This window comes from Planococcus citri, chromosome 3, assembly GCF_950023065.1.
Source record: "Planococcus citri chromosome 3, ihPlaCitr1.1, whole genome shotgun sequence".
NCBI classification, from domain to species: Eukaryota; Metazoa; Arthropoda; class Insecta; order Hemiptera; family Pseudococcidae; genus Planococcus; species Planococcus citri.
The window spans coordinates 11,326,258-11,344,222 of record NC_088679.1 but is presented as its reverse complement, the minus strand read 5'-3'; the positions used below and the strand labels follow the sequence as shown (position 1 = coordinate 11,344,222).

Genomic DNA, 17,965 nt, shown 5'->3' with positions numbered 1-17,965 from the left:
AATTCAAAAATAAACATAAGCGTTACAATATTTTGCTCCACATGATTTTAAAACCCCTCATTTCAAGTGTAAAATAAAGATTTGAAAGCCTCAGTTGGATTTTTATCAAAATTCTGACCGTTTCAACCACATGAGGCGCTGCATATTTTTTTTCGATGCATACTGAAAATTTTCAAATTTCTAAAACTCCGAGATCAAGCAGGAAGAAGGGGAGAGCGGAGGAGTCGAACGTTGACAAAAAAGTTGAAATTTTTCCTGCGTCTTATCGAGGTTATTTGACAATGATTTTTTTGCGTAGATTCCATAAAAATTTGAAAAAAGTTGGAAAACTACCAACCCTAATGTTCAACCTACATTTTTTTTTCAACGATTGAATTCAAATTGACCAGAAATTATTCAGTATTTCTTTTTCAAAACTTAAGAATTTTATAAACCCTGGAAAAATTGAATGATCGGTTGCCATTCCAGAAAAATTCATCATTAGGAACTTTTAATCGCAAATACATAGACGTTTAAGTAGGTATACATACGACTCATATACGAGTGTGTATCTAATCTACCAATCCAATTTTAATAAGGTTGGTAAAAATAAAATAGTAGGATGTGTAGATAAGATACATATTCAGGAAATGTGGTTAGGTAGGTAACTAATCGTACAAAAATAATGTAAAAAAAACAACAACAAAACAAAACAAAAAATACACCCATGTTGAAAGTGACCCTCAAAACTCGCTGGTAGTGAAGATGTGATCTACGTAGAAAGAAGATTTCCAAAGTTATAGCTGTCCAATCGTACAGTCATTGCAAAGTTTAGAGTTGTTTTGAGGGGGAAGGGGGGAGAATTTGGGCTCATTTTGGCAGTGGTGCTGTCCAATCACACGATTCAGGATTCTAAAGCATTTTTTTTTTTTTTTTTTTTTTTTTAATTGGGTTCCTAAAAACACTATTAATTCTCAATTTGTTAAATATTTAGCCCATAGAGTAATTTAAAATTCTTATAGAAAATTGTACACTTGCTGAAAACTCCAGAATGGCTCAAACGTGATTGTTTTTTGTTTTGAAGGCTGAAAATGATGTACTTACCTACTCGTAATTGCTTTCATTGTTTCTATTCGTATTGTTTGAAAAAAATACCTACATTTTACGAAAAAATTAAAATTGGCCATTCAAAGTATCTTTTTTAAAGTCTATGAATTTTCAAAAATTTCATTAAGAATTCAAAAATGAACTTTGGCTGCAAAAATTGGTTAGTTGAAATCAGAAGGTGTCTGCTTGGAATTCCTTAAGTTTTATTTTGCATTAGGCCAATACTTTTTACAGCATGTACAACAAACTTTGGTAAATTAAAATTAAAAAAAAAAAATTGTGAAAAATAGGTACATAGATTTCCTAGTGATTTTCTTCACCAACGAGCACGTCTTCTGTTTGCTCTTCGAATCATGATGTATCTTATTACAACTGCGATCACGCCAAGAAGTACTATAACTACCCCAATCAACCACACAAACCTATAAAGTGCAAATAAAAATTATATATGAAATTAGGTTTTCTCAATAAAATGCTTACCTATTAGAAATTTTTTAGGACGAGTTAGCTTACGCATTGACAATATGACCAAACATGCCGCAGCAGTAAGGTCGCCGAAACAAATTATAACAGCAATATGCATTAGAAGAATCTGAATCAGTTGTCAGGCAAATATTAGCCACTTCTACTTCTTTATTTTTGATTTGGAGTTTTACAGGTTGAATTTCCTGTCCGAAATTGAGGAAATTACATATTGAGCAAGGTTTTCCGTATGGTTTATTTATGTCTGAGCAAACAAAGTCTTCAGATGATACTGCAATAATGAATAAGTACCTACTCGTTAATTTGGTGAAGTAAGTAGGGCGGTACATCTATAGGTGCATTTATACATACATACATAAGCGATGGCTTATTCAACATAATTCTATCCATACAAACACCCATCGGAGCAGAAGAATTATGTATAATAAACTCAGGTTTTAATTAGAGAGGTATAGGTATTAAGCATTTGATAAGTAGGTATATTATATTTTTTCAAATTTTAAAATATTTTTTCCATAGGCTCTCGCACCCAACTTAAGTCATCATAGCACAACCATCAAAGAACTAAATTATTTCAGTGCTTGCGAATGCAATGGAAAATAGTTAATGGAGAGTGTAAGACATGTTAAACAATTCAAGATGATGAAGACAATAAAACTTCGTAAGTATTTAAGCACGAACAATAGGAACATCGAAATGATTTAGGTACTTACCAAATGAAGTAAGACTTGCAGCCAAGACTATGATACTCAACAGTGAAGATTTGAAGGTAGGTCTAATCATCATATTGCAATTTATTGTCAGTATTAATTACAGCACCAAAAATAAAAAAATTAAAAACTGGCAGGTAAAATAAAATGATACCTAGTCACAAACTGTGATGAAATATTTAATGTGTATTTAACATGAACCATACCGAATGCTCAATTCTCAAGTATGTACCTAGCACTGATAAGAAATTTTGCGCATGTCACATTCTAAAAAATACCTTCATAATACGCTGCAAATACCATACCTACTTACTTGAGAATATATTTTTTGGTTGAATCATTAGTTTATTACCTTATGAGTTGACATCATCGTTTTTTGCGCCCGAGCAGGAGGAATTGAGGACTTATAGTGAAGCTTATGAAAAAAGTTAAACAGCTCAAGCACTCAAGCAGAGGTATAGTAAATGCTGTGAGCAATTAAAAATTGGTACGTTTAGAGACCGAATTTTTAGGCGAAAGGTAGAATATTTTTGGGGGCTGAAATTTTTCAGAAAATATCGAAAAATAAACCTTTTCACCACTCATATCAGTCATATCATGTCAAAAAAGGATTTCAAAACAGGGTGGTACCGCTCAGAATATAGTCAAATCAGAAAAAAACATTCCCAGAGCTTTAATCGGCCTCACACATTTTAAAAAAATGTTTTAAAAAGATTTCAAACTGAATGTAATTAAAAAAACAAAAAAAAAAACAATAATGATACCACATGATTAGTCATTGGATTGGAGTGATAACACACCAATCATATGCATCTATTTTAGGTCTCCTGCAACCTGTATTTTCAATAAAAACTTTTTTTTGGGGTAGTATAGGCACTCGATATTTTTCTGAACGAACTCCTGCACATGTCACTATATGTAATTATGTATAATATATAATATATAATAAGTTGAATGTGTTGCTTACCTATTTAAGAAATATCTTAAGATTGTGACATTAAATCAGTCCAAAAAAAAAAAATTGAAAATATGTCCCTAAATCGACCGAAAAAATTTCAAAGATGATAAATCCGAGTTTACAGGTGCTGAATTTCATTTTCACCCAACTGACAGCGTGTTTTTTTTTCGAAAACTGAAGAATCCTAAAATTCACAAATCCAGCATTGGTTTCAGAACTGTTCGAAACTGTCACCAGAGCGAACTCGGGAGGTCAAAAATAGATTACAAATAAAATTTCAGCCTTATAGGTCAACCTGGTCAAATTTCGATTTTTCTCATGAAAAATGGTCCAAATTTGAATTTTGGGAAATTTATCAAAAATCTAAAAATGAATTTCAGCTCCTGAAAATGTTGCTGGTGATATAATTATATAGGAATCCTCTTTTGATTTCTTTTTGCCCGGTTTAGAAATTTGTTTGCTGGTTGGGGTACATTCCTGGGTAAGTGGTCAAGAGCTAAGTCCAGATTTAAGATACCTACTTGAATAATTATTGAAACAATTTCGGTGATTTTTGGCAAATAATTCTTGATTCAAAAAATTAAGGGGTGGGTTTGACGTTTGGTAAGTATGTAAATCTTGAAAATTCAAAAGTCTGAATCATTCCAAAATTTGATCCAATTGCAGTAGAGACTTTGAAAAGCTGATGTTTTAATTCACACACGTCGTATTTTAGACCTCCAGCCGAGAGGGGACAGTCTCCAACATCTGTTATGGCAGAAAAATAGGAATTTAAGTCAGTTTAAAAACGAACAAAATTTGGAAGAATTGTTTCCAAATTGATACAGGCAATCAAGACTCGAAAGTACAATTCATTCGAGTCTGAATGGCTTGGACTAGCTAAAATTGTACTAGGACTATCTAGAAAAACTTTCCTCATAGTTGCAAATTCAATTCATTGATTTTTGAGAAGAAAAAAAAATGCGTTCCAATAATTCGGAGTCAGAAATGAAGTTTGGAAAATACACAGAGTTGTGATTCCTCAGATGCACATTCAGAGATTTCATTTTTCAGAGAAAATTTGGACCCGAGAAATACCCTTTTCTCAACAAAGTCGAAAGTACCTAGCTCTCATAAGGAAATGTTCGAATATGACTTGAAAAAGAAATTCCTAGAGCATGCACCTTTCCAAAGTAGGGCCTCCAAAATAATTAATCAACATTAATGACTTTTTATTTATGCAACTTTTGGGACAATAGGTATTTTGGGGAATTCAAAAACTTTTAGGACGCGGACCCACAATTTTCTATTTGGGAAACTACGAGTAAAATATATTTCAGGATCACCTCGAAATTTCGATGAAAAGTAGACCACGTGGTGGCTTCGGAACCACACACTGCATCACCTGCTAGTTTTGAATTTGAATTTAGAACCATGAAGTAAAAAGCATCATCAAAATTGAAAGAATTGAAAATTATTTTCATCTGTAAACTGTAAAGTGCGAAGTAGTGACAGAATTTGCATATTTTTTCAGATTTGGTTCATTAAAATATTTATTAATGATTCGGAAATTATGTAAGTACCTACTTATTTAGACATTAAGTATGTGCGAATAAATACTATTAACGTTTTGTAGCTACATTCAATTTTTACTAGTTTTGATTCGCGGAATTTAGTGGTGCAAATATTTTTTTCGAAAGTAGAAGCCTCAAATTTTAAAAGTTTGGTGATAACACTTGGATCACACTTTTCATTAAAATTTTTAGTGAACAGTTGGTGAGGTTTCAAAGCTGTTCTCCACTGCTTTATTTTTTGAAGGGGGGATAGGCTTGAATTTCTTTGAAATGTTTTTAAAATTATTCGAAACCGAAACAATTCCAGCATTTTTGAATTTTATTCCAAAATATAGCTTCAAAATATTTTTATAACTCGAATTTTCTGTATCGTTTTGAAATTTTTATCAATAATTACAGCTCGAGTAAGTACTTTTATTGAAAATGAACGAACTCTCAGAATATAGGTAATTGTGTCTAAGGTGTCAACTCGAGAGCATCCTCAAATTATAACGATAAATTATTATTTTTTTATTCTTACTTAAGTAGGTACAAGTTTATTGAAAATTTAAAGACTCAGCTACCAATTTAGATCACCAAATAAAAGAATTTCATCAATGATAATAACAATAAACATGCTTCAGTTTAGAAAATTATTTCGAAATTATTTCCACAAGCAATTTAAGAACGAACAATTTCTAATTCACAGCCATTTTATTATCAAAAACATAAATTTAAAAAAAGTTTCAAAAAATTGTATTAATAAAATACTTCAACATTGATTGTTTGAAATTACGTAAATTAAAATTTCGGATTTTCGAATAAAAAAATACGATAACAAAACACAAGAATAAAACACGAATAAGTACATTCAGTTAAAACACAGCGTCCACAATTTATGGTAAAACCACATCAAGAATCCAGAAAAGATCCAAATCGAACAGGTTATCGCCGCAAACACTACTAACCAAACCAACCTATAAAAAAAAAACAAAACGATCAAAATATTTCGTATGTACGAAAAACAATAAAGCTTGATAAATGCGAGACTCTTCTAAACACATATTTTCCAAATTTCACATACCCAGTGGCAATATAAACAGTCCTATCGCAACAAAAAGGTCGACGTAACAGATCATAACAGCAGTATTTCTTTTTACCATTTGATTGTAGGGCATTGGGGCAATAGAAAGAGCGAAATCCACCGAAATTTACTTCTTGTCCGAATGAAAGAAATTTACACGGTGTGCAACGGTAATTCAGCTGCTGTTTGAGGTAACATGAATCCGGTATCGATACTGTAACATCACCAGCGTTTAAAAATTACATTTCATAGCAATATTCGAAAAGAAATATTCATCAGATCACCAATGACAAGTGACAGATGTAAAATTACACCATTTTTCAACATTTAAAAGTAATAATTAAAATAATTCACGTACCAACTGAAGTAAAACCAAATCCAAAGATGAAAACACCAAGTAGTAGCAATCTAATGGCCATTATTTCAATATAACCGAATTGGTCAATCGCAATCACGTACTCGAACGATAAAAAAAATCTGCACTTGTTTTCACCAGAAAAACTTTACTAATCATTCGAATAAAATATCGAGCAAGGTGATGAACGTACGATTCAACAATGAATAAACCTAGCTATTTCACGAATAGTCGAACATTTTCAAGATTTTACAAGCTAGCAAAGTTGATGAAATAATGACGAATAGCGAAGGCAGAAACTTGGGTAATTTTATCTGAAACTACGATTACATTGTTGTCAAAATATTGACTTCTTCTAGTTAAATATTTCAAACAGCAACATATTTTTTTCCCAATGAATAGAACATTTTCTTTTTTAAATTCACAGAATTGAAAAATTTGAGGTTAATGTTCTTTCCATTTTTAGCCTCTTTTTATAATAATTTTTTTCTGTAAAGTTTGTTTCTCAAAAACTTGTAAGTAAGGGTTTTTTAAAACAAAAAATTCAAATACAATCGTGATACTTTCGCTAAAAACATATTTGTCCCTAAATAAATAAATAAAATTAAAAAAAAAAACTTTTCATACTCGCAATTGAAATTATCCAAACGCAATTAAAATAAAATTCTCAACTCCCTTTATCTTTTACAACAATTGAAAAAAAAACTGCATAGTTATATCTCTAAAACGAATATATTTTTTCCTAAACTTACAAAAAAAAAGAATATGAAAAAAAAACTTTCAAACGATTCTATTTATCACAAAAATTACAACTAAATCTATCGCACGAGATATTCACTGGTGGAAGAAAATTCTCTTTAACCACAGAATACTAATTTATTTGGTAACGACTATTACAAATAGTGATACTAATAATTTAAAAAATTATAAAAATAAAGAAAAAAAGAGGGGGAAAACGAAACGAAACGAACGAGAAAAAAAACATGTATAAATCAGTAAACAAATATTACGATAATGACTACTGGAAAAATAATGTTTAAAAAAAAAATAATCATAATAATCAGAGAAACAATCTATATAATATAACAAATTCAGCTCGATCGATATCTTCTTTACTCATGAGTTATCACATTTGTAAAGCATCTTCGTGTACTTTATACCGTATAAGAGGAAGCGTAAAGCGAAAGTAATCTGAAACGAATAAAATTCGCAAATGTTAATATACTAGAATAAAATTCACAAAAATGTTGAAATATTTATAATGAAATCACATTATTGATCGGATCTGCAGTGAAATTAGGGCAAATGGGTCAATTGTCTCCAGTTTCGATTTCCCAGAGACGAGTGAACCCAAAAAATTAAGAGTTAGTTTGTCAATCGTATTCGTACAGGTGTTTGAAATCACCTCAGGTATAAAGTAATTCGATAATTTGAAAGAAGGGGCAAGATGACGTTTGCTCTAAGCACAATTTTTAGGCTTTGGCTTTCAATGACTCTGCTTCTGATTAAAATTAAGGGAAATTAAAAATAAAAAAATGCCCATATGTGTACTTACAACTATAATTATCCAAGAATTCATCCTTTAGTCGAATCCGGTTTGTAAAAATTATTATTCGCATCTCTGGAATCGAAATACGTAGTAAGTAAATAAACCACAGCTTCGTAGGTAGCCATCATGATGGCCGTATTCGGAATTTGTCTGATTAATTGTATCGACAATCCTTTGTATAGTCCACGATGACCTTCTTCTTGGTACACCAACGATAAAGTTTGCCAAAAGCTGCGATATTTCAGACCTTCTTCTCGCAGCCGTGTTCTGGCCACCTCTGAAAATCACAAAGAAAAAACCGATTATTAGATTATTTCATTCTATACGTAGAATTAAATTATTATTTTTAAGTACTTATCAAAATTTTCATGCATCTCATAAACTTTTTAGGATATTCTTGTTTTTTTTTTCAAGGCAAAATGTCAAATATTTTAAGTAAGATTTATTTTTATCAAAAAAAAAAAAAAAAAAAAAAATGAAATATTTTAACTATTTTAAGTACCTAATCCAATAAAAATGATTGATGATCATAATTTTAAGGTTTTGACTTAATTTACAACTACAACATTAAATAATGATTTGTTTCCAAATTTCAGTTTAATTCGACAATTTCTCATCAAACTTTCAATTTATTACAATCAATTTGTCCAACTCATAATTTTTTTCAAATTTTGAAAATGTATTATTCCAACAAAAATCTTTGAGAAACCAGCCAAGTCAAAGGAGGAACCTTTCAATATTCTGCCCTCTGAACTCTCCTCTCCATCCTGTCTAAGTTCTCGTTTAAAAAAAAAAAATGTCAACGAAATAACACAAAAAATATGCAATAATAAAATTTCAATACAATTCTCTCCTTCTCCCCTTACTCTATATTTTTCTAAAACCCATACTTTCAAAAAATCGATTTTTCCCCATTATTTTGAAAGCAACAGAAGAAAAAAAAATGAACAAAATCAAAGGAATCAAGAATCCGCAAAATTTCATCATCAAGTCGACTACTTTGAGCAAAAATTATCAGTACTTGAGTAAAATATGTCAGAATTACTGAAACAGTTTTTCAAAGAATTGAGAGCTGATGACAGAAACATCAGTTAAAAATCACAAATTTCAAGATAAAAAGTCTTGTTGATTTTTAGATAGATTAATTTTGTTCATTTAGGTACCTAGTAGACATTTCACTAATTCCATTGATTCATTAAAAAAAAAAAAAAAAAAAAATAGAAATGATCGAGAGTAATATTTTAAAATCAACAGAGGTGGAAATTTGATTTTCAGGGCACATAAAAATGTGAGAAGATGAACAAATTACACGAAATTCCATTTCATTAGATCTTCGAATAAAAATTCACAACCTAAAAATTAAGAATGAAGAAATTTGAAAAATTTTGATTTCATTATTCCTTTTACTGCAGATTAAGTATGGATAATTCGAATTTTCAAACAGAAAAAAAAATGAAAATCTTCTTCTCTATAAAAATAGAAAAAAAACTCAACAACAAAATCTGAAATCCAGTTTTTAAAAAATTTACGATTTTTCGATCACTATTCCACTACTTTGGTAAAAGCTCCAAGTTTCAAATTTAGATTTTTTTTCTTCGTGATTTTGAAATGGGCGAGTATTTTGAAAATCTCACCATAAAAATCGGTTCAAATTAATTGATATTTTTGCAACATACAATTTTTTTACGAGTTCACATTCTTATAAAATTTTTTAGAAGTTGATACATAAAAAAATTCGTTTTTTTTTCAATAATTCTACAAAAAAATATGTAAAGATGAGAAAAATTTCGAGAAAATTTGTCCTCACCCAATAACCTTATTTTCTGAGAATTCGCCTCTTCGTTCATTTTTTCAGATTTTCGCGAAAGAAAAAAAACACAGTTTGCAATACTTTCAAAAAGAAGTAATGGGTACCCAAAATTCATTGAAAATGAGCTTATTGAGTGAAAACAGCTGTTGTTCTATGTACTCCTAAATTCATATCAATTGGAATTTATTTTTTTATGTTTAAATTATTTTCTGAGAATTCGCCTCTTCGATCATTTTTTCAGATTTTCGCGAAAGAAAAAAAAACACGTTTGCAATACTTTCAAAAGGAAGTAATGGGTACCTAAAATTCATTGAAAATGAGCTTATTGAGTGAAAACAGCTGTTCTATGTACTCCTGAATTCATATCAATTGGAATTTATTTGTTTATTTTTAAAAATCCTTTTCAGAATGTTATTTTTAAAAAAAAAACAATCCTATCCTACACAAAATGGTATTTTCTTTTCAGTCAATTTTTCAAGCACTCTGTAAAAAAAATAAAATGAAAAGAAATACCTCCAGTATGGAAATTTTGAGAATTCTATTTTTCATTTTCATTTTTTTGAGACTCAAAATGTTTTAAAAATTAGAGCCTTTGCTAGAAATTAATATTGCAATAAAATATTTCTCTGTGAAGATGATAATTGGGTCTGATGGGCTTAGTAATTCATAAAATTTCCAGTATTTTGAGCCCTATTTTAATATTTATATTTTTAGCACGTTTTTCTGATTTTTTTGGGGGGGAGGGAGGGGGGAGATTTTCTCAATTTTTGATTATTTTTTTCATAATATTTTATTCATATGCATTTATAGAACAAAGAATTCGTCAAAAATCTAAAAATGAGAATGATTTTTTTAAAAATGATTTCAGTGTTGCTACATTTGTGTACTTTTAAAAAGTCAGAATTGCACATTTTGAGGGTTTTAAAATGCATATATTTTACACGTTTTGAGCAGTTTATATAGAGACAAACTTTTGAAATTTCAGTCCACATTAAGTCTTGCTTCAATTATTTCACAATTTTTCTAGCTAGGTTCAGCCAAATTTCACAAAATCGAAACTCAGCCCATTCTGCCATCTGCTCGATTCACATTTTGAAATCTCAAGACATTCTCAACGCTCATAATACGAAATATGTCCGCCTTTCTGTGTCTCACCCTGCTCCCTTTTCTCTAATTTCTCATAAAAATACTCGAAAACGTAGACCACATGATCACAATAAAAAAATCTAGAAAAAAATATACCGAAAATTTCATAGAAAAAAATAGGTACTTAACCAAAAATAATACTCATTTTTGTTTTTTTTCCACAAATTTTACAACTTCGATAACCTGTAACGTAATCATTCTTTCCATCACCTTAAAATCAACCCAAATAATATCACAAATACCCACCATGTGGATACGCCATGCATGACGCAATCGTTTTGGATACAGCACCAGCCACCATAAACTCGACGAAATCACGTGACGAACGTTCGTTCACATCTGCATCCAAAGCTGAAAGTCTTTGCATCCGTTTCGTCATCAGTTCGGCTTTGATCGCTTCGTAAATGACGAAATGTATCACAGTTTCCGAGATACCGAAATACGACGCCGTAATACCTTTGTAGAATCCTCTAAATCCCTGTTCAAAAAAAGAACAAAAATAATACCGAAATTAATACGAAACTCGGTTCTGCATAAATAAACACAAAAAATCAATAATAAGTACGTAGTACGTATTAGGTATAAATATCCATAATTCAAAAATAAACCAAGCCAGACAACTTTTACAAAAGCTCGTAGTATATTATGAATTAAGTACGTTAAAATATTAAAGCAATAGGCATTTTTTTCATTTTTATAAATAAGCTATGTACCTATCAATTTTTTGGAATTTTAGGAGGGAGGGAGAGGTGAACACTTTCTAGAAATCAGTCTAAAATATCTTTAAACAAGCAAATCATTCTTTTAAAAAAAGAAAAACTGTTCAATTTTTATATCAAATTAACTCTCAGATAGAAAACAATCCCTTTGAGAAACATTAATATTTTTCTCAGACCTCCTCAACTACCCCCTCACTTCAGAATATCATAAAAATGAGCATAAAATCGAATTTTACATCTCACGCGTCATTAATCGAGAATTTATTTTCCTCGTTCTGTTCTAATTTAAGCCCAGACCTTTATTATCAACCCTCCAAGACACTTACCGCATATCCGGTGGCGATTGGCGAATAAGAAGAGGTTGAAAGGTGGAAAGAATAACGGAAAAATTAACAGTATGACGCAACTTTCTATATTCGTGACGTGATGTCTGTCGTGAAATGGAGAAAAAATTGGGAAATACGACGCGACACAATGTCTCGGCTATTTTATTGACGTAAATTGTTCTAACATATACTTGGACTTTCTTGTATTTTTATCGCCGAATTAACCCTCGGCTCCAAGAAGGAGATTAAATCTGCACCACCGAATAATCCATTTTCGCGCTAGTTTTGAAAGTGGGCGATTCCTTTACTATTTCGAGAGAACTTTTTTTCAAAATACACGTAGATATTTTTTCGCTTTAATCGAAACGTGAAAAAAAAAATGCCAACTACAGAAGTATCATCTTCATCTTCCCTTACGCTTCGATGGCCTTTGTTTTTAAACATTATTTTCAGACCTCGATATTCGAATAGTATCGATTTTGAGCCACTTATTTCACCAATTCAAATAAGGTTTTTTCAAGCTCGATACTTCCTAAATCCAAAACAAGCGATACGTTTTACTCTATTTCAGAAACCAGGAAGAAATTTGCAATAAGTTTAATTCAAAAGTGCATGCAATCAATGTACAATGTTGAGAGGAAGGAGAAGAAAAGAGTGATAAAGGGAGGAGACAGGGTACAAACGAATTCCCAATCCCATGTTAAAATAAAGTTCACACAGCTTAAAGTGTACTCGACATTCGTACAATCATGAAATGCATCGTCTAGGTCATCGCAGACCATCTCCCTTCTTCCTCCCTCTTATTAACATGATTAGTGAACTTTCTGCAATTTTTTGGCTCAATTCCGATCGAAAAAAGCAGCCAAGAGTAGCACTTTTCCAACGCCTCGTAGTATTACGCTCCACAACAATGTACAAGTACAACTATCCTATAATTTAATTATACTCGTACGAGTATATTTATCGCGACTAGGAAGAGAAACAGAGTTATCTGGTAATAGGTAAACTTTTCAACCATGCATTAGAACACCTAAACAGTCCGAAAAAATAATAAATTCCGAACAAAGTACATCTACGACGACGATATATAGATATAGCATGTGCAAAGATAAAAATCACAGTTCGTTTCAAGGTTGATGATTTTATTAAGCTAATTTTAAAAAATGCAACGAAAGTAAACATCGTTACATACCCTGTTCGTTAGTTGGTTAGTAAAAAAAAAAAAAAAATACACACAACTGGACTAAAACGAGTAAAGTAAACACTCGTAGTAAGCCATCTTTTTATGGTAAAATCTGGTAAATATGTAAATATACTCGTACTCTCGTATAAATGTATGCATGCTCATCGTACATAAAAAATTATAAGTACCATATGTACACACAAATACATATCGCGAATTGATAAAATACTCGAGTTTTATACGAAATAATAACGTGCGAGGAGTTAATTTTAGACTTTAGATAAGAATTTGACGGACAAAGAAACCGATGCGGAGAGGGGACGAAATTTTCAACGGTTTAGAAAAATACGAATAATCGAGAAAAAAAAAACAAATTCAAGTGGGTGTTGCAAAATGATAATTTTTGATACACAAACACCTCACATCGTCAGGTGAGATTTCAGATTTCAGATAAAAATTTCGTAAATTGTATTAATACGGAAGAGGGGAAGAATACGAGAGAGAAAATAGGTGCTTCAATTACCTAATTGAAAAATAAGCTCAAAAATCGATACGTTTATTAGAAATTTCGCAGAAAAATCAAACAAATTACAAAATACCTACAGGGTGTCCTAAAAAAAAAATTTTTTGAAGAATAAACTCACATAAGTGATATACGTAGACAGGTAGGAAATGAAAAGTAATACTTGATAGATATTTTGATGAGTCGAGTCAGGTTCATAGATTGAATATGATCAATTATTTGATACGCAATAATCGGCCAGAATTTTCAATTGAATAATCGATCGCATTAATTGATTGTTTACCTAATTATAATTCATACGAGTACATAATCGAATAATCGACTGATGATAATCTTGGACTTGAGCCTAAAGCTCCCTCTCTCCCTTCAATTATTTTGCCAGTGGTCTAATTTTTGAAACGTTGTGTCAACATTTTGTTCTGAAAAATACAAGAAACAAAATTTCCAACCAAAAAAAAAAAAAATAGAATTTTGCAAATGCGCCAAAATTTTGAGCAAAATGGTAAGGAAGGGGGGGGGGAGAAGCTCTAACTTTTTAAAGGGGAAAAATTCAAACCGATTTTCATATTAAATTTCAAACGATCGCGAATAGCGTAAATTCTTTTTAAAAATGGCGAAGGGGAAGAGGGAGGGAGGTAGCTGGTAAGTATACCTAGTCCTTATAAGTAGGTACTGATACTTTTGAAAGAGTTTTACGATTTTTTTCTCGCTCCTATTCCAACTGTGGTGTATCTTGAATTTTCCTCAACCAAAAAATCAAGTAATGCTGAGAGCCCCCCCCCCTACCAAAATTGAAAAAATCAAATAATATCAATCAAAATTTCTTATTTGTTAAAATAACTTTTCTTTTCGAGAAAAATCCACCCTAGATGCCTCATACAATGCTGATTCATCTTCTTGTAAACAAAGGTATGCAAAATTTAAAAAAAAAATATATATCTAAAATAAAAGAGAAGTAGGTAAACTTTTTTTCAAGTTTTCAAATATCAGGAAAAAAAACTTACTCAGCACTTTTGTAATTCTTCCTCCTTCTCCTCACTCCCAACCAACCACGTTGAAAAAAATTTAAAAAAATTGAATGAAATATTTTTTCAACAATTTTCAATTCTTGTGTTCGAATTGCTCCAAATGATTTTTTCAAGAATCCTTCCCCCCCCTTTCTCCATTTTTTCAATCTTTTGAGAGCTCCCAGAGTTGAAAAACAAAATAAAATGAAATTAAAGGAATTCTAAAAAAAAGTGCGAAGTGGGAGGGGGAAGGGGAACTTGAAAAGGAGGTACGAGTACTTTGGAAAAATTCTGTCATAAAAAGTGAAAAATTTGATAACATGTTCATTGGCTTTTCGTTTCTTTCTTTCTTTCTTTCTTTTATTTTTTCGATTTTGGGCAGGGAAACTAGCACCATTTAGAAGACTGAGGGAGTTTTTTTTTCGATTCATTAGGAAGATTTTCATTCTAAAAATTGAAAACTGGTTTACTGCGTTATTCAAAAAAAATTCCAACTTTGAGGGGATTTCCAGCGCTACTTTTGAAATAATGAAATAATGGGAAAATCATTTAAAAATTTGACCAATTTGGAGGTGGCAGCTCAAAAAATTGAAATTTTAAAAAAACTCTTTGTATAGATACAAATTTTGCTCCACTCTTGGAATTTTTTGGTAAAAATGAAAAAAAACACGATTTTGATCATTTTTTAAAAGGATTTTTATCTACTTAATTTATTGGGCAAGTATTGCTTCAAATGAGATTTTCATAAAAACTGAAATAATGGAGCAGATTTCGAGGGACAATTTTAGTTTGAAATTTTTTTCCGAGGACCTTGACTGTTTTTTTTTTTTTTTTTGCAGGACATATATTAGAATTTTAGAGGAGGATGAGTTGACCTGAGGAGAAGAGAGGTAAAATAATGATTCCATTCTCTGACTATTTTGGATAGAAAATTCGGACAGAACACTCTTTGTAGATACAAATTTTGCTCCACTTTTGGAATTTTTCGGTGAAAATGAAAAAAACACGATTTCGATCATTTTTTTAAAGGATTTTTATCTGGCAAGTATTGCTTCAAATGAGATTTTCATGCGAGCTGAAATTATGGAGCAGACTTCGAGGGACAATTTTTTTCCGGAGACCTTACGAAGTGATTTTTTTTTTTAATTTGAAAATTGAGGAGGCAAACTTTCTGAAAAAAGGAAGGTGATATGAAAAATTGGCACAGTAGCTAAATTTTTTCGTGTCTACATATAATAAGAATGAATCATGAAATCGCTTTCATCAGTTCAATCGAATGGAATGTACCTACAATAATTAATGAGACCTCACTCAACTTTTAAAATACATACGAGTAATTTTTTGAAAAATTCAAAAAAGTGATATGTACTTTTGAGAACTCCTGAAAAAAATACTAGTAAAAAATTACTGCCAACAATATTTTTATACTTACAAGAATATTTATCCACTGAAATAATAATTTCAAACAGGTATATCAGCCTATTGTATCATGTACTTGGCAATTTTTTTCAAAAAATAATTTGAAAATGGAAATTTTGACCCCGAGGTGCTGAGTTTTGCAAATTTGAAAATAAAAACAATCTGGCACTTCTCATATATCCTTACTACTGAAAAAAACCTGCGAAAACACCATTTTGTCCGAATTCTCTCCTAATTTCATTTTACCAAAATTTTTAAATATAAAGTAACACTCAGCCTATTTTTTTCCCTTCGGCTGTACTATGGTAATGTTATTCAAATTTAGGAATTAATATCTAGTTTATTGACATTGTAGAAAAATCGATTGAAATTAATGTTTCTTCAGAAGTTTGGAAATCTAAAAAATTACATTTTTTTATGAATTTGCGTTTGAGAAAAAAGACATTACTTTGAAAAAATTACTTTTTAAAATAAATTCACAAAAATCATAAAAAGTCTTATTTCTTTTGCATAAATAATATAGAGAACGACATAATGAAGATTCATTTTGAAAATTTACGATTTTTGAACATTCGAATCCTCCAAGTCTTCCATACCACATATTATTGTTATGGATACGGATCTAAGGAATGATTATTTCATGAAACAGAATCAATTACTCATAGATGCATCAATATAATACTTTAGGAACCCCTTCTTTACCAAAACGCAAAAGATCGACAGCCAAAGGAAAAACGTAAGACGCATCAATAAGATACCTATACAAAACATAACGACGTAAATGTTTTCAATTTGAAAAAAAATAAAAATACCAAAATGTAAATACATGTAAAGATAATTAACAACGACTTCGAATAAATAAACACATCAAGAGCGAGAAAGTAAATAAATAGGTATCTAAATCCCGAATCCGAATACTGCTATCTTGGTTCAATTTCAAAATAAGCCCATTAAGATTACTTTCGACTTCGACGACGCGAATGTATCGATGAAGAAATACAAGTTTTTGAGACGTCAAATTTTCAGATAGCAAATAAGGGAAGATTTTAATATGTAAATTCAACATTTCTATTATTCTGCTTGAAATAACTTCGTACAAATACATTAGTCAAAGCTCATTAACCTCACTGAGAAACAACTGGCGATAATTACTCGTATGTACATTGGAGAAAACTCATTTGCAAACATTTAAACTTCAACGTTGAAAAAATCAAGCACGTTTTTTGGTTGGTAGTTCACTAATTCTCGATGTATGTAATTTCGTATACTTGACAAGAAAGAAAATTTGAGAAAATTTTGTACCTAATACGTCGTCCTTCAAACAAACCAGTTTTTCTTTCGTTTATAGTACGACAATTTTTCTAATTGCGCATACCGAATTGAGTACAATGTTGCATTGCTGCGTTGCAGTTTTTCTTCCTCTTTCCCCTTTATTCTTCTGTTACAGTTCACTTCGAAGAAATATGCTATTTACACAAGGTTATAATTCGAAAAGTACGTTAACTTCGTATGCAACTTGATTAGTGCTAGGAGTCTTATTTTTTTTTCAATGCGCCTTTCTCGGCATATATTGAATTTTTTTTACTATATTTGGAGCTCATTAAACTAATTAAATGACCAGATATGAAGAAAGATCTGACTAGGATAAGAGGAATTTTAAAATAATCAAATTTGGGTTCGACATCTAGAATCGTGTGAAAATTCAAATCTAGATTATTAGAACAAAGTGTAGACTCGAGATTCATACGATATCCCAAATCATCCACTCTAAAACCTGTTTTTAAAAAATCACTGTGCCAAGGACGAATATAGCACCCCTTTTCTTTCTAGTCTACATAATGCAACTAAATCTGCCTCTCCCTCCGAGAGCACCCTATTTTTCTAATCTACCATATTATATGTACCTATCCTAAAATACAACATCACAATTCGTAATATTCTAGTTATACTTCTAAACTTACCGATATTGCGATTCTATTACTTACTTAAAAAACTACGAGTAGGTAGTGTTAATAGAGAGCGAGAAGCGGACACGGGCGCGGCGACAAGCGGTTTTTTGGATAGTAATGTCAAAT

The 17,965-nt window shown here is 30.8% G+C and overlaps 2 protein-coding genes across 2 annotated transcripts in view; both read right to left on the bottom strand.

The window, feature by feature from the left end:
- Positions 1 to 5,471: 5,471 nt before the first annotated feature.
- On the bottom strand, positions 5,472 to 6,670 carry LOC135841778 (uncharacterized). Its single transcript, XM_065358952.1, has 3 exons — positions 6,212 to 6,670; positions 5,854 to 6,067; positions 5,472 to 5,746 (listed from the first exon to the last, which is right to left on the bottom strand). The coding sequence occupies exons 1-3, from the start codon at positions 6,270 to 6,272 to the stop codon at positions 5,641 to 5,643; spliced, it is 381 nt and encodes a 126-aa protein (XP_065215024.1). The 5' UTR covers positions 6,273 to 6,670; the 3' UTR covers positions 5,472 to 5,640.
- A 251-nt stretch (positions 6,671 to 6,921) lies between these two features.
- The window catches only part of Rim2 (replication in mitochondria 2), a 35,783-nt gene continuing 24,739 nt past the window's right edge, over positions 6,922 to 17,965 (bottom strand). The window contains exons 5-7 of the mRNA XM_065358951.1: positions 10,960 to 11,191; positions 7,764 to 8,034; positions 6,922 to 7,399 (exon numbers count right to left, since the gene is read on the bottom strand). Coding sequence (XP_065215023.1) covers positions 7,784 to 8,034; positions 10,960 to 11,191 — 483 coding nt within the window. The 3' untranslated portion in view covers positions 6,922 to 7,399; positions 7,764 to 7,783. The remainder of the gene's footprint in view (positions 7,400 to 7,763; positions 8,035 to 10,959; positions 11,192 to 17,965) is intronic.

What these genes read in the sequence shown, in the direction of transcription:
- LOC135841778 (XM_065358952.1), bottom strand. Translation starts at nt 6,272, where the DNA reads ATGGCCATTAGATTGCTACTACTTGGTGTTTTCATCTTTGGATTTGGT. An exon ending in ATTTGGTTTTACTTCAGTTG is followed by an intron (nt 6,068 to 6,211) that starts GTACGTGAATTA and finishes GTGATGTTACAG; the next exon opens with TATCGATACCGGATTCATGT. An exon ending in ACTGTTTATATTGCCACTGG is followed by an intron (nt 5,747 to 5,853) that starts GTATGTGAAATT and finishes TTTTTTTTATAG; the next exon opens with GTTGGTTTGGTTAGTAGTGT.